This window comes from Pelodiscus sinensis, chromosome 1 (assembly GCF_049634645.1).
Source record: "Pelodiscus sinensis isolate JC-2024 chromosome 1, ASM4963464v1, whole genome shotgun sequence".
Taxonomy (NCBI): domain Eukaryota; kingdom Metazoa; phylum Chordata; order Testudines; family Trionychidae; genus Pelodiscus; species Pelodiscus sinensis.
Genome location: NC_134711.1, coordinates 269,932,950 through 269,955,357, shown reverse-complemented (window position 1 = coordinate 269,955,357; position 22,408 = coordinate 269,932,950). Strand labels below are relative to the sequence as shown.

At 38.0% G+C, this 22,408-nt stretch overlaps 1 protein-coding gene across 7 annotated transcripts in view; it reads right to left on the bottom strand.

The window, feature by feature from the left end:
- The window catches only part of DACH1 (dachshund family transcription factor 1), a 492,594-nt gene that overhangs the window by 296,771 nt on the left and 173,415 nt on the right, over window positions 1-22,408 (bottom strand). For all 7 annotated transcript variants that reach the window (XM_075918909.1, XM_075918912.1, XM_075918907.1 and 4 more), the window contains exon 2: window positions 10,142-10,257. In XM_075918909.1, coding sequence (XP_075775024.1) covers window positions 10,142-10,257 — 116 coding nt within the window. The remainder of the gene's footprint in view (window positions 1-10,141; window positions 10,258-22,408) is intronic.

The following is a 22,408-nucleotide window of genomic DNA, read 5'->3' as shown; positions in this document are numbered from 1 at the left end:
CTGTACATCCATAAACTAAGCAATTACAATATCATATTAAAATAACCTTCATTCATCCTTATTCCATTCCCACATTGGTAATTCTCACACTCACACTTTGTATTAGCTGGAAATTCTAGGTCCTGGTCATGCACATATTTTTCTCTCAAGTTTACGTTTATGCACATAGTACTCCAATTCAACTCAGCTGTTCACTTGAGTTGTACACTTTATTAAGTATTTGCAAGATCAGGTCTTTAAGTTGTAAGATACGGTGTCTCAGTAACATGCCTACTAGAGATGTTAATGGTTAACCAGTTAACCAGTAAGCCTCACCCTTAATAGCCCAGCCTGGGTGCACAGTGGATGGATGTGCTTCAGTACAGCTGGGGCAACCCCAGTCTGCAGTAGGACCAGCACACCACAGGCCAGGGCACTCCACCTCACAGCAGGGGTTCTGCTCCGGCCCAGCCATGGCAGCTGAGTTCCACCCCAGTCCAGATGGGCTGGAGCACCCCCTCTTTAATTGGTTAACTAGTTAAACATAATATTTAAATGGTTAACCAATTAAGCTGATTTAATATCCCTAACATGCTTTTGGGCAAAATAATAAATAATAAAAAAACAATAATACTTTGTTAGGTACAATTTGTAAGTGTGGTTAGATGCCAAAAAATATATAATTTAATGTAAAGATATTAACATTTAATTATTCCATGCCTTGTTAAACAAATGTTGAACACCAAGCTTCTTCTTTGGAGAAAATACTGCCATGCCTTACCAACAGCTGTACTCTGTTAACTTCATTTTTGGCCTCCATATGCAGGAAACCCATGTAAAAACTTCCAAACCCAGGGGAGAGGGGGTGGAAATGATGTCTCAGAATTCAGGAGGCTTTGTAATAAGGGTGGAAGTTGGAACATGTTTTTACTGACTCAGGCCCAAAGTAAGAAGTGATAAGGGTGAGATCAGCCTTATTATGCCAGGTTATCATTCAAAGATGAGTGACAGAGAAAAAAGGAAAATAACAAAGCAAGACAGGAAACAAATTAAATAGAAAAGTGCATTGCAAGTCTATTATAATGTCTTCACACTGGAAATAAAGGATTTTGGCATCAGATGGGGCATAAGTAATAACCGGAGGAAAGTTCATTCCTCATAAAATAAATTTGCTGAAGACAGAAGACAAAAAATGTGATTAAGTTAATGTAATAAATTTAAGTGTGTAAAGTGCTTTGAAATTATTGGATGAAAGAATCCATATAACTGAAAAGTAATATTTTTCTCTCTCCATAAATATGCCATATATTTCTGATTTTTTAAAGTACTTCACATCTACATTTTCTCTCTATAAACAGGAGAAATGTGCAGATCCTCAGAGATGTAAGAGGAGCACTTGTATCACTGTCTCGGTACCACACATTTCAAATTAAAGATGTTACTCAGTGGGCCAAGTCAAAGACTCAATTAGGGAACTTTAACAAATGCTTTCTCTACATACAATCCTCTACTGTTTAAAAGTATTGATTAAAAATGCTTAATTGACAACATGATAGGCCACAGCAATTGCCTTTCAAATGTCTTGGGAAGTGCATTAATGAAGATCTTAGTATACAGTATAACTACAGTATACTGTAGTTATGGATATTAAAAACACACACAATGCCAGAAAGTTAGGACCCATCATAAACAAACCTCATCAGCATGAGACAAATACAAAAAAAAAAAAAAACAGGGGGTGCAGGCCACAGTTTGCTGTTCCCAACCAATGGGAGCTGCAAGAAGTGATGGTCTTGCCCGAACATCCCATTGGCCTGGGACAGCAAAAAATTACCACTGGGAGCTGCGAGTGGCTGTGCCTATGGATCCCAACACCCTGGACAGAGCAGTTCTGGGCAGGATCTGATGGATCAAGAGAAAGCTCCAAGCTGATGACTGCCAGACTGAGGCAGAGGAGATGCTTGAGGCTGCTGTAGGGAAGTAGCCCAGGGAAATAGAAAGGAGTTGTAGGAGGAGCAGTACGTGGTTGCTCGGAGTAGTGGGTAGATTTGGGTCACCCTCCTTTCCCTCACTTGCCACTTAAGGGAGTGGCCAGTGAAGGGCTGCAGTTTGATATTGAGGCAAGTGGCTAGAACTTAGACTGGAATCAGTCACAGAGGAGAATGGTTGGACGGAAGACTGCTGTTCCCCAGAAGGGGGGAGAATGGAGTGGGGAATGACCAGAGGGCTGTGTCCTGAAGAAGACAGCACAATTCAGGGAGTGACACAAGTCTCAGAAGACATAACGGTGGAAAAAAACCACACGAGGCGTGTACCCTGTGGAAGGACTGAGTTAATTCCCAGAACGGCCAACAGGAAGTGCTTTGGTGGTGAATCCATCCCATTACAATGTAATATATACTATTCTTCACTGATAAGGATATAAATGGGATCTATTGAATTTGTTTTAATTAAAAACTTTTATGTAATATGCAGTTCCAAATATCAGCAATATCCAGTGAAGCTTATAGGTTTAATATCTTTAAGAACATAAGGATGTATACATATATCACATAATGGTGATAATACTTTTAATATTTTAGGAAAATATATAAAACACAATAAATTAGGGCTGTCAATTGATCTGCGTTAATGCCTGCGATTACGCAGGGCAGGATTAACACATTAATTTTTGTAACATGTTAATCACAGGAGTTAATGCTGTGCTGTTCCTTTGAAGCGCCGCTCCAACGCTTGAAAGGGGCAGCGCATTAGGAGCCAGGGATCAGCTGGAGTCCCCAGTTGATCCCGGGCTCCGTGCAGCTCAACGCGGAGCTGGGGATCAGCTGGGCACTCCAGCACTGCATGGAACCCGGGTCAGCTGGGGACTCCAGCTGACCCTGGGCTCCCATGGTTGTGCCCCTTGGAAATGCTGGGGTGGTTTTTCCAAGGGGCAGCGCTGCACCAAGTTGGGGTCAGCTGGGGACTCCAGCTGATCATGGGGTCCATGCAGCACTGCCCTTTTGAAACACTGCCCCTGTGTTTCAAAGTGGCAGCACTAGCAGAGCTCTGGATCAGGTGGGGGCTCCAGCTGATCCAATGCTCCTGCAGTGCTGCTCCTTTGAAACACTGCCACTCTGTTTCAAAGAGGCAGCTGCACTCAGCCTGGGATCAGCTGAGGACTCCAGCTGATCCTGGGCTTCCACAGCGCTGCCCCTTTGAAATGCTGTTGCAGCACTTCAAAGGATGCAATGTATGCAATTAATCATGTGATTAATCATGATTAATTTTTTAATCGCTTGATAACCCTACAATAAATTAAAAGATGACTATTTGTGAACACAAGGTAAGAAAGCAAAAATGCAAAAGTAACTGTATTAATGCAATTTATAATCATGTTTGATTATTATGATTTTAGCCACATTTTTTTTGCATTAAGTGCAGTATCACAGTCTGAGATATTACATTTGTGTCATATTTTATCATGTTAGTAACATGATATTACTATTCACTTAGGATAAATTGCTAAAACAAAAGAACATAACACTTGAGACAATTAGTAAGTAACTAATGCCAGTATGTCATTAACTGGGGTCTTTGTGTTCAACACACAACAAATATACATTATTTCTCTTTAACTCCAGTTATTTTATTATTTTCCCAACCAAATATTTCCTGTAAAATGGGCAACACTGACTGTCCAATAGAATATTTTCATTCTTCAGTTTAGTTTCATGCCTTGTGTGAAACAAAGACTTCCAAGTTGGTTAATTGCAAAATATAAATATCAATACATATTGAACAATTTTGACTTTTAAAACTGAGCTATTATTTTTGAACTCTGAAAACCTGTATATTTTTGTCATGCCACCATCATCATTATCTTCAGATCCAGCTCCCTCCCACCTATTCACTCTTTTTTTGATGGTCAGCACTATGAGACACAATACCATCCAATATTCAGCATCATATAGTCAAAGGGGAACAGAATACAGAGTTGTATAAAGATGAGAGCAAAGGGACCACAAGCATGACTGGGGAGACAGGAGCTAGAAAAATGTTAATTTTTTTCATTATTAAAAATTATGGCAGTTCATGAAGGTCACCTCTTAAACAATTTGAGCTTTCCTGGCCACTTCTCCCCTCTTGCATATTAGCAAGAAATTTGAACTGCCCTTGTCTTATGAGCCAAGATTTACAAGTATGTTTCATCTATCTAGGTGCTTGTACTCTGTGCCGCATCAGATTTTAAAAAAATCAATATAACAAATAATCTGCTTCCTAAGACTGTTGACTTCAGTTGATGATCAACAGAAGTATGATGTCCAAAAGGACACAAAACTTCAAAACTGAACTAACAATTATAGAGCAAAGATGAATGAGGTAATATAATCTTTTGTACCACCTTCTCTCTCTCATATTCTGGGACCAACACAGCTACCCCAAAACTGCAAATAATTTGAGAGCAACTTGTTCTTGAAGTGGCATATCTTCAAAGTCTTTTTTTCTTTCCCCACCCATATCATCACAATCTAGCCTGGATTCAGCTTCAAACAGCTCCTTTTCAGTAAAGTGTTTATCCACAGCACTGAAAAATTTGGAATATAGTTCTGTTTATATCTGAGAGAATGATTATCATGATGGACCGGTAACTTATACCTGCCTCACCAGCCTCCCAGTTTTGCCTCACCAGTTCCCACAATTCCTTGCCTTGCCCCTTTTCTTAATATCTATAGTGATAACTTATCTGCTGAGGGTGCATATTCAACACTCTCAATGTATTCAGCACTTTGTAAAAATCACACATCAAAACACAGTCCCTCCTCCAGGAAGCCGATGGGGGAAAGATAAGAAGAAATAAACAGTAATTAAGCCCAAGTGCAGCAGTGAACTATGGGCTAGAGACACAATTTGGTTTGTTTTACATACTGTGTGTTATTAGTATTTAATGAATGGTAACACCTTAAGCCCTCCAAGCAGTGCATTTCACTGGAAGATTGTAAGGAGACAGTAAGGATTTACCACACACAGATGCATTCCAGAAGTAATGGAAATATAAAAAAGGCATATGGAAGAAGAATGTAGAAGAAGGCTAGTTAGTCATTTGTAACTGAGATCAATAAGTGTTAAACACATTAATTCATAGATGGAGAAAAAACTACTTGAAGAGAAACTTGATGAAAGTTCTCAGCTCAACTTTAAAAAAATAAATGTATGGGGTACTTGTGATACCATCTGTGAATTAAATAGAAACTTACATAAAGTAGAGAGGACTTACAGCTGTTTATTTAATATGCTCTAATCCTGCTGGTGCTCCTCCACTTTTTGGTTGTTTTATTTTTGTTTTTGTTATTTTTGGTAAAAAAAACCCCCACCTCTGCCTATCTTTGGGTTGCTTTGCTTGTTTTATGGTAATATTTCTAAAGTTTTATAACAATAGCAGAAACTTTAATTATATAATGTGACAATACAATCGTAGAATTACAACATGCTTCGTATCACAAGAAAGAAGAGACAGGAAGTAGAAGTTGATTACATTCTTGACTACTTTTGATAGCAGGTGGCTTCCCTTTCTGATCATTTCCTCCACAGAATAATTTCCCTTTTCTGAAGGGTTCCACCATCTCCTTTTTTCTTCCTCTTATTAGAGCCCAAACTCTGTGTTCTCACTCTGAATCCTTTCTTCCTTCATCCTCTCCTCTGTTATTTCTGGTACTGGGACTATTGACGAAGCCAGTAAACACACCCATGACTTGATATATTCCCACTGATATTTCACAGTCACGGGAAAAAAGGGCCATTAGCAGGCAGTAAGCATGGATGGCTCCCAATGACAGAAACAAAATGGGGAAAACAAAGAGGAAATTGAGAAGTACCATTAACTATTCAAAAATTTCACCATTGCTAATCTATTTCATAGTTCATTATTATAGACTACTACCCTCTTGTAAAGAATACAATGAAAGCAAGGACATTTATAGATGCTCAAGACCCATAGGTTTGGTCTCAGGAGGTGGTGAGACCATTTTGCCTTTTCTAAAGGAAAAGTTAGACCTCTTTGAGCTTACTACATTGAAGAGGGTCCTGCAAGGGAATGTTCCAAAGCTTACACAGTAGCACCAATCCTATGGAAAAGTGGCAACTGTCCATGACAATTCTGTCTTTCAGATCAAACCAATCTCATCTCATCCTTTTGCAGTAATCATCTAATAAAGCTGACATACAAAATACATACATTTTATCATACAAGTCAAGTAAAAGCCAAAGAAATGGGTTCTTAAACTTTTTTTGTAATATGAAAAACATCTTAATAGAAAGACTGTCACATAATCTAACTCCTCTTTGAAATGAAAATGTGCAAAACTCAAGGGGACTGGACTTGATGACCTCTTGAGGCCCCTTCCAGTTCTAGTGTTCTATGATTCTATGTTTCCAATTCTATCCATGACAGAATTACATTTGTGTGGCAACTATTCCAATTGCTGACATGAACATGTAATTTTAGCTAAAAGTGAGTTACTTGTTTTCCTATACAGTGACTGTGATTTGATAAATTGAAACAAGGAGAATTAGCACCAGTGGACCACAAACCACAGTTTGAGAAATGTTGCAATAGGGAAAACAGCTGTAGATAATGAAGCACTATTCACCATGACATTCAAAATAAAATTACATGCAGTGAATTTCAGCAAATGGATAGATACAAAGCCTAATACCAGATAGAACAAGAAGCAATGAGCTTAAATAGCAGCCAGGGAGGCTTAGGTTGGGCAATCCTAACTTTCAGGGTGGCTACACCCTGGAATAAATTCCTATGGTGATTGTGGAATCTCCATCACTGGAGATATTTTAGAGCATGTTACACAAACACCTGTAAGGGGTGGTCTAGATGGTTTTTAGTCTTGTCATTGTTAGAATTGAAAGTTTTATTCTTTTTTATATTTGTATTTTAGATTTAGTAATATAAGGTAATATATATAATCATATTTAATATTGAAGTAAGTCAAATCCTTTAGTTAAGTATATATCTCCTACATTTCATTGTTCGAAAGTGTAGTGAGTAAAGAGATAGAGTTTTGATATTGTGTCTGTGTTAATGAGACTAGAGGAATGTTAAAGGGTAAGGCCTTAATTGTTCGATTTACAATTCCTTTTTGCCTTGCCCAATGCAGATACTGATATTATGCTTTTCCTCGAGAGTCCTTGTAAAAGATTGTTTATGTATGAAAGTGGTATGTATGTGTCGAGATAAAGGTGCAAAAGTTATTGGTCAGAACCAGATGGCCGAAGAAAGAGGGGTGAGCGTGGGTGAAAACTAGACTACACAGCGTCAAAGAAGAACCATCTATAACCATCAATGCATACCCTTCCTCACAAGTTGATTGGATTATTGGCAGATTGACGGCCTTATAGCAGAGCTAGCACCCCTGAAAGATGATTGATTACAGGATGAGCTTTGGAAATGTTTTGGGAACACTGGCATAAAAAAGATAACACTCCAGTCACAGGCTGACACAGCAGAATCCATTGATTGATCTAACTGGCCACTAGATTGATACAGAATCTGGACTGGTAACTATGACATCGTCTGGCAGGACTGTGTATGCATGGTGTTTGTGTGTGTGAGTGATTGAAAAGCATATGCAACTGTTGTATTCTCAATAAATGCGGCATACTGCCTTTTTCCCTATAAAAGATCTTGTGTGCTTCGTTTAAGCATGAGGGCAGGGGACTGGATTTGAAGACCTCTTGAGGTTCCTTCCAGTTCTATGATTCCATGTGTATATTACGGAAAGGAAATTAAGAAAGGTGGAGAATCAACTAATGAAAAAACACTAGATTATATTTTGTTTTATTTATAGACAAATACCTATCCTTATGGAAACCCCAAACTTTTAAACATTTTAACTAAGAAATGTGTGAAGAAAAATATAGTGAAGAAAATTTAACATATGAGTTTTCAGTGCATGTAAATGGTATGTTTTCATTATCAGCACTAACAGTGTTAATTACAATTATTGTAATTCCCTCTTGGCAAGCCTCTCCCTGGAGCTGCTCAGTCAGTTGCAGCTGATTCCGAATATAGCAGTGCAACTGCTCACTCATTTGAGCTATCGTGATCATATTTTAAGCCCGCCATATTTATGTTAGGCTGCCTTTAAAATGGTGGATTGACTTTTACTTGCTGGCTCTTGAAGTTCATGTGCTGGCTCTTGAAGTTTACAAGACCTATCCCTTGAGCATGGTACTGAAAGTATTTGTATTCATATTCCACCTACTATTCCAGGATCTCACCATCTGACTACACATTTATGAAGCAACCTAAGGTGCTCCCATCCTCAGAAAAGATGCCCTAAAATCACCACTGTTCTCTCTGTATTTGCAGCCTTCCATTCCAAACCATTTCCCTTTAATGTATTTTATTTATCTGGACCCCTTCATTCAATTTTATATAGCGTTTTTAAAAATCTGGTAGTGTATGTTTTATTACATTTATGATTAAATTGTTATCCTGGATACTTTTGGAGGGCAAGAGAGGATCTGATGACTATATAGATAATTATTATAGTTTACTTTAAATTATTGCTTGAAAGATCAGAAACCCTGACACAAAAAATGGGATTTGCTTCTCTCACCCAAAAAAATTTTCAATACAAGATGAAAAATTATCATGTTGTTTGATTTTTTGATTTCTCTAATCTACCTCCTCTCCTTTTTTCCCTTCTGTTTTTTCCTCTGACTTCTTTCACATCACATAATTTGTACAAATCTTTCTCCTCCGATTGCACTTCCTTGATTTTCTTCTTTCTCTCACTCCACCTGTGACAAATTTGTCTATCCCTCTAGCCTTTTTGATCATTTCCTCTCCAAAATCATTTTCTTTCCCTCCCACTCTTCTCTGTGAATCCACCATACTTCCTCTTAACCAGTTTTCTTCACTCCTACTATTTCTTCTACTTCTCTAATACTGATTCTCCATTTTTCTCTACCCTGCCCATCAGGAGTTCTTTCTGTTTACCCACACGATGTTGTCAGTCTTGCCTGCCCAACATTCTCCTACCTCCGCCATTTCATGTCACCTTGTCTCACCCTTGCATATCTTCTCCCCAAATGTCTTCCTGCCACCATTCCCTGTATCCCTTATCTCTCTCCCTCCCAATCTTTAGCCTTACAAAAATCTCTTATTCCTCTCAAGGCTGCTTTGTGATCCTACAGCCACCTCCTCCTCCTCTTCCACTTAAATCTGTCTATAGCAGTGTGCCTCTTGCTGAAGAGAAGGTCAGTGCTAAAGATGAAGATGAGGAAGTAAGTGGGTACCTGGGGAAGGAGTGGGGGAATTCATATCAGCCTTGCAGAGGATAAAGGGGCTCCTGCTAGCCTGAAAAGTAAGGAGATGGCATGAGGGTGAGAGCTGAGGTTCCATAGCAACTCTTCCATTAGGATCTTCCATCTAAACTGATTTGCTCTATGTACAGTAGTAGGCCCCTCCTACTGATTCCAGCGAGACTATCCTCGGAACATGGTACTATTTCCATAGACCAGCAGAATCAACAATGTTTATCTTGTCATCTTAAAAAGGATGATAGATGTTTAATTAAGTGGCAAAATGCTGCCTAAGTGGACATTACTATAATCAAAAGGAAAGCAGACATTCTTCCCATTGACATATAACATGGACATGATTTGAGTGTCAGAAAACATAAGGAATGTTTATGCAACAAGTATTTACTCAAACTAATAAACTCAATTCTCTGGAGGCAGACACATTCCTGGTGATACCACCTGTTGTACAAACTGCCAGACAAAGAGGCAAAAAAAGAGCAGTCACGAGGATCTATTCAAAACACAAGGACTGAGGGAATCATTGTTTGCCCAATGAAGGAGAAAAACAGTAAGATCAGAATGTTATGCTTCAAAGGAGTATTTAAAAAAATAAAAAACACTATAAAGGTCCATTGTCTACTCAAGTGTTTGTTTTGTAAAATGCTGTGCCACTAGCCTTTCTAGTAGACAATACATTGACATGACAGTATAATACTCCATATTGCAGCACAAATTATGTAATATTATGGTGTTCATTTTGTTTTTTTTCCATTTTTTAATTTTTGTGATTACTAAACAAATGGACATAAATCAACTAGACATAAGATTACAAATGCTAATGCATTGCTAAAAGTCCTACCTGTTGGAGGGATGATTCCAGGAGACATTAGACCTGGGACAGAGTGTGGCATGATATGAGAATTCTCTGGGGAGGTGACACTTTGAGTCCTCTTAGGAGGCCTTCCAGGTCTAGAACTGAAACAAACAAACAAAATTTTTTTACAATTAAGCTGTTGTCTTACACATCATTTCAAAGTTGTTTCAAGTGGTAACATGGACTGTAAATAAATTTGTTTCAAGGACGGTTGCTTTTGCAGTTAGATGTAATAGACTTCCATCACTAATTAGATTACATGCTGAATTCATTTTCCTCATTGAAGATCAGCCGCTCTTGATGCATAATTCATAGACTGCACCTCGTTACCTGCTTCTTCATATTAATATCTATACACAGTTTGAATTGCCTCGTTTGCATATGCTAAAGTTCTGCATGCAGCCTTCAGCACGAAAATTATGCACTAACTTGTAATAATTATTACAGTCAGCTTGCTATTGATTTATGAGACTTTTAAAAACCAAATATGTGTAGTACTTGTAATGAATGATATTTTAAGGTTCTTCAGGAAATTAAAAGGCAATGGCTGCCTAAGGAAATGTTCTGCTTGTTTGATTTAATACTACAGTTAGCTGGGAGGTGGAATGAAAGAGTGATTCAGACCTATAGCACATTTTTCGATGATATGTTTTATTACTTTGCACTGCTAGCCTGATATCTAGATGATAAATGACAATACATATCTAATGTGTGAAAAGGTCTTGCAATTTCTTTATTTTTTGTCATTTAAAAGATAAGTCAAGTTATCATTTAACCCTTATTCTATTTAAAGTGAAAATCACACTAAGTCACCTTACTTTAAATGTACTACATCAGAAAGGACTTGGAATTATTTGTAGGACACTGTTGAGCAACTGTCACCATAGCAGCATACATATCCCCAATGTGAATAAATAAAGAGCTTTGGGTTTAAGCATTCCTTGTCCTTTGCTCACATAAATGACTTTCCGCCTACAGGGCTGTGTAAGTAGCCTACAAATTAGACATGGGTTATAATGAAAATATTTACTACCTACCCACATGTGAATATATATTCAACACAACCTTGACCAAAGTGTGCACATTTCCATGTACAGACCAAACTATTATGCTATTATACATTCTTGTAACTACCTACTTGGGGGTATTTACAGATGACTTCAGAGTCAGGCCTTTTTTTCACATTGCAGTTTTATTCTAGACTATGCCAAATATAAGGGAGTCCCATTTATCTCTGAGTAAGAGGTGTGTGTGGGGGGGGGAGAGGGACAATTAGCTGCTCAGCTCCTGATAGGCCAAAATCCCATTGACTGTAACGGAAGTGCTATCTATTCTGGAACAGCAGTAAGAAGCAGAGAGGTTTGCCAGATAGTTTCAACAAAAAATACCAGACACACTTGACATTACATCACAATATACATTACATCTTATTTAGAAAATACCGGACATTTATATTTTTGCATTTATATTTTTTCAATTTGATTCCCAACAGAAAGCTCAAATACTGGACTGTTCAGTTCGAAACTGGACATCTGGCAACCCTAGAAGCAGATAAGAAAACACCCACTTTTCCTGTGAACATCAGATTATTCCCATGTTTGGTAATACCCACATTTAAAAAAAATCTACAACCCATTTCCAATAAACTAATGACAATCAAAGTGCAGTACATTTCCTTGGAGTTTAATGACTCAGGGCCTTGGGCCATTAACCTTAACTGGTCATTAATTTCTCAGTTAATGTCCTGAATGTAGGTCATTATTAAATTGTAAACCTAGGATTTTTTGTTTTGTTTTTCCTTTTCAAAAGATAAACAAAAATCCTTTTTCCTACTACATCTGAAAAAGATCCACATAAGAACAAGATTGCTTTACAGTGATACTACACTGGGACATCATAGCAGCAAATCAAAAATCTGCACATTCTCTGGAATGTTCTATATACCATGAGAACACCTGAAACTGATTAAAATCACACACAAAAATCAACTGACTTCAGTGGAGGATATCTTAAATATTCACATACATGCCCCCAAGCTCCCCCAAAAAATTATGCTGTGGTAGAAAACTATAATGGCTCAATTTAAATGCCAGTGGAGACACTCCTCTCAACTCCCAGCTGTGAGCCTGGGTATTGCAGCAATCTGACATCAACATATAAGCCATAACCTCAGGAGCGGCCCAAGGCCAGCTGTGGCAGCTGGTGCCCCAGGCAAAACACACGATCGGCACCCCCACCTGCAGGGCCATCAATGGACTGACGTCATCATCAGGCACCCCATGATGTCATCACCAGATGTCCCAGGTGGTGGCCAACTCCGCCTATAGTCACAGGCCACCCCTACATAACCTACATGTAACCACTAGGCAGATCAGAACCTTGGACCCCTGGAGTTTAGTGTAGTAGCTGCTACAGCTTGAGCTAGAAAGCTAGCTGGTGCTCAGCTTAGGCTGTGGAGCTCTCTTGTTCTTAGCTGTCACTGTAAGTGGTCTAAGTGCCACTACATGGGACAGTAAACCACATTAGGTGTGCGGGTTACATATGGGTTGCTCTACCTCATTATAATAGAGCACATTATGTATGCAGTATTTAGGAGAGGTCTTCAGACTCATTAAAACGTAAATGACCAGATCTGCGATGTTTCATTTTCAGAAGGTAGTTCTTTCTGACAAAAGCAATTCCAGTGAAGTCAACAGACTTGACTGAGCTACAGGCTGTGAGGCCTAGCCAAGGGATTCAAGGAAAGTAAGATCCTTATAGATTCGTGTGAGCTATCCAGACCTCGGGTCTGGGCACATAGGAGAAGCAGTCTGTGCTGTGCTTTTTTGATTCCTTCCATTTACTGCTCTTGAAGCAGCACTTGACTATGCTATGCCATACAGAGGAATTGCTGCAAAGTCACAAACTAGCCTGAGAGGGCAACTTTCTGAAGCAAGTTTGCACAGGAGGAAGCCTTAATTTTCTGATTCAAAACCAATTTAAGCAGGTGGGCTTGTTCTCTTTTTCTCTGATAACATTTTTTAAATTGTGAAACAGCCAACTTACACTTTTTATCTAGTTAAGGAATAGTTGCTAATTATGAAAATTCAAGTAAACAAATGTCGAGTTTCTAAAATAATAAGTCTGGAAGACCTAATTTAGAGTCACTGCAGAGTATGCAGTACCCAATTAAAATGAGTACACTCTTGATTGGACTAAGCAAGCATACACTGATTGCCCTAGTGACTGATTATGTAATAACTATAGTTTAAAGTTATTATTTATACTATACTCTTGTTTCACTAAGAAATTTCTAAACTACTATAATTCTATTTTATATTTGCCGCCAAGGTTGTAAATCCTTTATATTATGTGTATATGTAATATGTATGTAATGGAAAAATCATAATTGTCCCTCTTTTTAAAGGAGCTGTAGGAATGGAGAAACGCTAAATGCTCTTGTATCTTTCTTTTCTGTAGTTCAGCAAAAGTAAAATGTCAAAATAATCTTTTAAAGACTTTTCTAAGTCTTTTTTAAGACTTAAGCTGCTCTCTACTAGCACTAACCACAATTCACTGCTCTCAGGCTAAATTTCTATATACAGGGCCATATTTCCACTTACTAATTGGTATAAATGTTCCTGCCAGTGGGGTTTGGTCCACAAATAGATTGTCTGTCTTCTTTTAATCCATTACATTTACCATGTTTGGCAGAAGTGCATCTCCAGACCTTCAACTATAAGTGCGCTACAATCAAAGAAAAGAATCTGGTCCAAACTCAGGTCCCTTTGCAAGGGAACAAGGGAAGAAATTATGTCCTTAAATGCTTTTTGCATTCAATAAGCCCTTTCCTACTGCTTTTATAGTACACTTTCCAAGTCTTTAGTGCTAACCTGCTCTTTCTTTCTCCTCTTTCTTCATAGTCTTCTAGTGTCACTTATTAACAGCAGCAATAATGAATTAGCTACTTTTCCAAGTCTCATCTATGCTCTACAAGAAGCAGTGTCATTTTAAGTGCTAACATTCTCAGTGAGGAGACACTCGGCATGCAAAACATCAGGGAATTGCTGTTACACCCCAAATGCTTTTTATGTTAGGCAGCATTGTAGTGGTTAAAAATCTGGTGTGGTAGGAAGACATCTTGGTAGGAGGATCGGGGAAACTGGAAAGAGCAAGGGAATGATACTAGCATATGGAGCCTTTTACCTCAATGCAGTTGGATGAATATCGTACAGATGAACATTTATCAACAGCCCTTACTATTTATTGGCTCTCTGGGGGTATGTCTACACTACCCCGCTAGTTCAAACTAGCGGGGTAATGTAGGAATACCGCACTTGCAAATGAAGCCCGGGATTTGAATTTCCCGGGATTCATTTGCATAAGCGGGGAGCCACCATTTTTAAAACCCCACTGGTTCGAACCCCGTGCAGCGCGGCTACACGGGGCACGAACTAGGTAGTTCGAACTAGGCTTCCTAGGCTTCCTAGGCTTCCTACCTTTACTCCTCGTGAAATGAGGAGTAACGGTAGTTCGAACTAGGAAGCCTAGTTCGAACTACCTAGTTCGTGCCCCATGTAGCCGCGCTGCACGGGGTTCGAACCAGTGGGGTTTTAAAAATGGCGGCTCCCCGCTTATGCAAATGAATCCCGGGAAATTCAAATCCCGGGCTGCATTTGCAAGTGCGGTATGCCTACATTACCCTCCTAGTTCGAACTAGGAGGGTAGTGTAGACATACCCTGGTATCCTGTGTGAAATGAATTTTGATGGCACAGCCCGGCTCCCAAAGAGTAAGTTTCTCTGTGACACTACCAATGTTGGTGCCAAGAGAAAACCTCGCTGGTTTCAGCAAAGAGATCAATAACTGAATGGCACAGAAACTCTCCCACCATGAGAAGCAGTCCTTCCTTCCTAGGATACCTTGCATTGCTGCTGCCAGTGCTGTACCTGCACGATTCATGAGCACCATATGAAGCATCAACTTGCCAATAAAATCCTAATATAAAAGCAAAACTTCAAAAGGATTGACCAAACCACCATGTAACTTCATTCCTCAGGTCTGAAAAAGCCTGATTTGTAAGCCTGCCATCCTTCAGAATATTTCAAATGCATTGCACTACAATTTTAAAGGAGAAAGACAACATGTTTTGATATTAATTTATGCCTGTTCAGGTCTTGCACTTAAACGTGTACCTTCAATTTTAGTTAACTGAAAGCATGTCCAAGAACAAAGAAGCAAGAACGTAATCCTGGGATTAAAGAAATTTCTACTTTAGCAGTTAGTAAAACAAACATTACTTTGTGTTCTTGTTACTTACAGTAGTAGTATAAAACAATAAAACTCTTGGGGCAATTACTTTAAATTTATTTTTCTTCCCACAGTTATGCAGAAAATGTTCTCACGCAATAATTAGTGTTGAACTTCTCATGATGTATTAGAAGGATTTATTGAGACAGCAAACAATGCTGATAAAAAAAATAAAGTACAGAGGTACATTTTAAAATCTTCACAAAGGAAAAAGAAACAAACCAGTGATCTTTGAAAGGGTGAGACTCTGCCATGAGAGTTGTTTCAAAAAGTGAAAGGGCAATAATATTCTACATACTCGATAATATATTACTGCTATTTTTAAAACTAAATTACTGAGAAATGAATCTTTGGTGCACAGTGCAGTACCAGCTTATTAATTGATTATAGACATATTAAATGTCTTTGGTAGTTACAGAAGATCACAATAGATTGTTCCCTTTGCTATGAACTCCAACCCTCCAACCCTGCATATATCATGGCTTCTCCTAAGCTTGTCGCATGTCATACCAAACTTTTTCTTGAAAATATCTGGAAAATTCTAGGCATACTTGCATTACTGCAATATCTTAACTCCCCAATTCAAGTTGGACTCCCCATACAAACACATAGTAAGAAGCAGTCCATGCCCTGAAGACCTTACACATACAAATCAATGGATGAGAAGGAAAACAGATGCACAAATGTTCAGTGGTCACTTAGCAAAGCAGTGAGGCTCAGTCTACACTAGGGGATAAAATTGAATTAAGGTAATTGCATAGCTGAATTCGAAATAACTTAAATTGCATTTTGGCATCATGCAAACAGTGGAAGGTCAATGGGAGCACACTCTCCCTTCGACTTCCCTAACTCCTCGTAGGAGCAGAATTACTGGTGTTGATGGGAGCACCCTTTCAGTTTGAATTAGCACGTCTTCACAAAACTGCAGCAGCTTTGATCTTCTTTGTAGTGTAGTCAAGCCCTAAGAGAATTGGGGTAGAACTCATGTCTTGGTCCTATGCCCTGTGTCTTATGCATTAAACCAGATTGTTTCTTTAACACAGTGGCCACCATTAAATACTCAACATTTTTCCAACAGTTACCACAAAAATAGCACAGATATTTCCTGACATGTTTTGGAAATAATTGCAGTATCTCATAGACCGTGTATCACCATTAACAAATGTTGTTTTCTTCATAGCAATCAGTGTGACAGGATAGCTATGGTAGCAAGCATGTCTGCTATCTGACTGAGACAATAAGGGTGTGTCTAGACAACAGGGTTTGTTTGGTTTTTTTTTTAAAGTGCCCTTTTTTTGAAAAAAACATCCCCTGGGTCTAGACTGCTGCCGCATTCATTTGGAAGTAAATCAAAAGAACGCGGCAGTTTTTTCAACCGCGGAAAACCTCATTTTATGAGGAATAACGCCTTTTTTCAAAAGTGCTCTTTCAAAAAAGGTGCTATGTAATGCAAACTGTGCTTTTTCGAAAGAGAGCATCCAGACTGCCTGGGTGCTCTCTTTCGAAAAAGCAGCTCGCTGTAGTCTAGATGCTCTCTTTCAAAAGAGACTTGTAGTCTGGACATACCCTAAGAGGAGGATTGGTGGAAGCCATAATATTTAGAATTTTGCCTCTTGCTATGATGTCATGGGTACCAGATTTGAGGAAGATTACTCAAACATTATGGTTCTCCTATCAGATTAACAGATAACAGTTAGCATGCTAGCCCCCCTCCATATTATTGAAAATATTGAAATAATAGTTAATTGTTGGGTTGTAGGTTTATAAAGTCACAGGTTGCTGTGATGCAGCTCACTGCTGCATTTTCCATTGGTTGAAATGCTACAACCGTGGTTTAAAAATATTGATTCAAATTTCATGTGAAATATTTGATATTGCAGCTTATTACAATATATAAAGTGAGATATAAATTGCTTATTACATCATCGCCATCCAATTTATAGAAGGGAATATATCTGATTAAGCGATGGACTAAAATTAATGTGAAATAAAGATTATTTACATCCTGATCATACTTCAATGAGTATTTTTCATTTAAAATTAAGTAATGAAGTCTGATTTAAAAAAAAAAAAAGTTGTCCAAGTAATAAGAAGAGAATGCAACAGTGACAGAAAGTACAAGTATTGGAAATCATGAAGGGAAATAATTTAAGAAGATTGTAAATTAAATCAACCATAGTTTATAAAATATACATCTTCACCAACTTTTCTTTGGTGTTTTGAAATATTTTATCAAAAATGTTCTGTAGCTTCTCTACTATTAGTAATAATATAACAAAAGAGTACAATATCCCTCATATTCCATTTCTAAAGTTATAAAGAAATAGATAAAAGCAGGATTCTAGGGTAATCATGTCCCACAAATATATTCAATCAAATAACACAATAGACTTTCCATTTTAAATAAGTAAAAAATCTTCTCCTTCTAACAGTATTATGCACCTACATAAGAATCAAAACAATTTCACATTCAAAGAATCTGTGAATTTTAAATTTAAATAAAAAAGAATCTAGCTCTCATTCCTGAGTTGAAAACCTTCCAATATGAACCTAGTGTGACATAGTTCTGTCTGCTAGAGTCTGCAGATAGCCTGAAACAATGACAAATATATGAGCTCCCTCAGATACTATTAATCCCATGAGAGTGGCATTTCTAAATCTTTGCGAACATATGGTAATGTCAATATTAACTACTTCATGGCTGATCATTTAGACAATGAAATGAAGACAGTATGATAGATACGGTAATTTCTTCCAACATCACTGAAAGACCTTATTGTATTAAGTTTCTGTGCTACTGTGGGCTGGGATTGAATGTCATCTCTTTAGAGGTAAATGTAACAGGTACTGCAACCCCTTGCAATATCTTGGGGGCTCACTGTTTTAAATGAACGGTGGACATATATTTCCTGGTGCAGGAGAGCTACCACAGCTCTTCTAGGAACTAAAAACAGTGAGTGGGGATTAAGAAAAATCATCCAGGGTATTAATCACCCCCTGAGAGGTACCACCTGCTTGGAAGTTCAAACTGGATTGGCCAGAGGCCAAACATACACAGAAAGGACTTTAGAATAAATTGCTTGACTTAAAACTGTCTCTGGGCCTTCTTACTGACCCAACAAACAAACAGACAGGGCTGCAGACCAGAGGAGGTGGGGGATCAATCCTTCAGGAAGGATGGAAGGATTAACATTTACCAGATCCTGATGTTGAAGTTGGAGTGACACACCTCTGTTTTGAAGGTTCTTTTCTCTGTTTTCCCATTAAAAATAAATGTGATTGCTTGCATGAACTGTGTGGCAACTTGCAACTATTGACAGCTATTCTATTCATGGCTTTTGGAGAGCAAACAGTGAGCTTAATTTGTACCAGCGTTTGTCAGGACTGAACCCCAGCATCCCTAGACCTAATAGTTCATTCGGGGATTCCTGTATCAGTTATGAATGCAAAAATAGTGTTGGCCCCAGCACCCAATTACTTGAGCTCTTGTACCACTTTTATTACAAATAAAATACTGAAGGTACGTCTACACATCAGCGTTATTTCGGAATAACTAACGTGTCTATACTACAAGCCTATATTTCAAAATAATGCCAGGCTGGAGGAATTCTTGCTCCAACTCATGGTAACCCTCATTTAATGAGGAAAAAGGGAAGTCAAAGGAAGAGTGTTCTTCCTTCGACTTCCTGCTGTGTTGACAGCACCAAATGCCGAATTAAGCTATTTCGACTTAAGCTATTCAATTCATGTAGCCGAAGTTGCATATTCTGACTTTAGCCCTGCTGTGTAGATGTACCCTAAGCGCAAGCCACGCTGGTGCTCATCTGGATCGGCAGTCTTGCTTGCTGGAATATCACAGTGTAAATATGGGTGTTCCCCTCCTTAAGAGCATTCATAAACCCACTTCTGCTGTTTTGCATACAAAATAGGAGTATATCACACAGGGAACAAACAATGATAATGGTAGGAGAAGTTGGAAGTAGTTTAAATAGATAGCTGGGTAGACAAGAGGAGGAGTGTAATTGCTTCTGATTTACATTCATGTGAGATGAGAATTAAGACGATAATATATACATGTTTTAAGACATGCTGGAAGATCAATTTAAGAAAGCTTTTTCTTGATGGAGAAAGACTACACACATTTAACTGAAAAGAAGATTAGGCAAAAAGTTACTTCTGAAATAGGTCACAGAGTCTATCATTATAATATACATATAAAGAGACTCACAGATAACCACAAATAGCAAAACAAATAAAGCTTTAAACTGATACATTTGCAAGTATGTAGCATGGACAAAATCCTCATGTGCTGACCAGCCTAAGTAGCTGGCCTGGGAGATAAAAGAAGGTAAGGGAAGAGGAAGACAACTGATTGAAGCAACCATCCATTCCCGATGGAAGATAAGCCAGAAACTCCATTCAGTGAAAGACCTGTCTCACCATCCTCTGTCTTGCCTCTTGTCAACTTTCTCTCTTTGTGTACAATTTGCATAACCCAGAGAGAACCCCCCTTTCATTGCAGATCCACACTCATTCTCTGTGGCCACAGAAATTGGAGTAGAATTTTCTCCTACACAGGAAATACAGAATTTCAATCGAGTACATTCCGGATATTGAAAAAGAATGATAAAACCTTAAGAAAACTGGAATTAAGAAACTGATTCAGCTAAAGATAAGGGTAAAAATGTTTACTTTTGTTGTACTTAATGTATTAAATTATGATATTATCTTGCTTCAAAGTTAGCTGCTGGATGAAATATAAAGGCTCAAATTTGTATTTAACTATCTCCCCAAAGCTATTCAGTCAATGATTACAACCATAATGTTCCCAAATTTGCTGACATCTATTAATATAGGCTATGGTCAAATATGTTCCAAAACAGTTTTATAAAAAGTTTTCCCTAACAAAAATATATGTGTTGCCAGAGTGTTATTTAGGACACCAGTGAGGTAATAACCAGTCATTTCTATAAAGAGTTGTGCAAATAATACATTTTGATCTATGGTAACCTCACCAGTAACTTTTTTTTTATATAGATAGCTCCTATTTTGTAAAGATACATGTAGAAGGATTGAACAGGAAGTTATTAAAATGAATTTTACATTTTAAGGAAGGACATAAATCAGTTACTGAGAAGTTTCTTTTAATATGTAATCTAAACTACTTAATCATGGATTTGCTCTGCTTTCATGTCTGGATTATTTACAAACCTTTTAAACCACCAGCTCCACCTCTAACACTCATTCTGAAAGAAAGTATAGAAACTATATTTTTGTTATTCACTCCACATCACTGCCATGCTATAATGGAAAAATTCTGTTATATCCACGTGTGGTTTTAACAAATACCACACATTCATCAAAACAACAAAGAAATCTCAAAGCAAAAGAACATGGGAATGCATTGTAATTCTCATGACTTTCCACTCCTCTTCTATTTGGGATACTTTCAATTTGTTTTATCTTATGTCAGGGTGTGAAGAATTTCATGCAAAAGAATGACTTCCCCCCCAAAAAATGAGTGCTAGGTATGGCACTGGAGACCAGTAGCATACTTTTCTCCGGAGGGCCTGTGGCCACTGGCTGGAACTATAGTGTGGTGCTTGGTGGTACACCAAATGCCTGGACAAGCTCCATATATGCTAGATATATAGACTGTCCTTTTGCTTTGTTTGTATAGCTCCTAGAATAATAAGCCCAGATTTTGTCTGGGATCTTTAAATACTATTGAAATACAAATAATTAATTATAGTAATTAAAACTACTTCTTTCTGTGCCTAAAATTAGGAATTTGAAGTGTTGTTGTAGCCGTGTTGGTCCTAGGATATTAGAGGGACAATATGGGTGTGAAAATACTTTTTATTGGACCAACTTCTGTTGGTGATAGAGACACCTTTGAGATTATGCAGAACTTTTCATCAGGTTGGGAAAGGTAATCAGAACATCATGACTAAATACAAGATGGAAAAGATTGTTAAGCATAAAAAGCTAAAACTTACTACAAGAGACCATTCAAGGTGGAGTGTCTAGTTAACACCTCTGCAGTTTGTGGGAAATTCAAAGTGACACCAGATCCATAACAACAGGTAAACCAGCAAAGATTTCTCTATTACAGTGATCAACATACCTTTCTGGATTCATTACTCCTATATAGGCCTCTCACAACGTGCTGTACCTCACCAAGAACACTAAATGCCCCAATAATAACTGTGCAGGTGAAATAAAGCAATCACTATGTTCCCAAATGAACTCACACAGAAATGAGAAGACAAAAATACCCATTTTTTTTTACTTCCCTCCTCCCCCAAAAATGAGTGCTAAGTATGGCACTGGAGACCAGTAGCATAAAAAAACTGTAATAAAAAAAAACATTTTCACAAAATGATCACTTCACATCTGTCCTCTGAGTTCTTTTCCTCTAAAGAAACCTACACACCATTTTAAAAAGATAAGCCAAGGACCTTAAATTCATAACTGTGATAGACACTAAAAATCATGGACTCATCAAAGACACTGGATTTATAGATCATTGAAACATCCTATAGTCCAGTAAGCCTATTTTGTCCTACAACTACAGAAGTGTTAATTGCCCACTTCACCTTAAATGGTCTCTTGCAATGTGTGTTATCTCCTTATGCTTAACACGATGTTCTACTATGTATTTAGTTGTACCAAGTCTAAACTATAAACTTATGTCAGAACAACTACGTCACTCAGGGGTGTAAAAAATCCAAACCCCTGAGCATTAAAGTTATACTGACCCAACCCCCAATGTACACAGCACAACATCGATGGGAGGTCATCTCCTGTCAATATACCTATTACTTCTCCCATCAGTAAAATTGCTTCGTCACTGAAGTACTACTGTGGTACAACTGCACCAGTTTTAAATGTAGCATTTTAAATGTAGATGTGCACTAAGTGTGTTTCCCAACCCTGAAGAAGATCTCTATACTTAAAACCT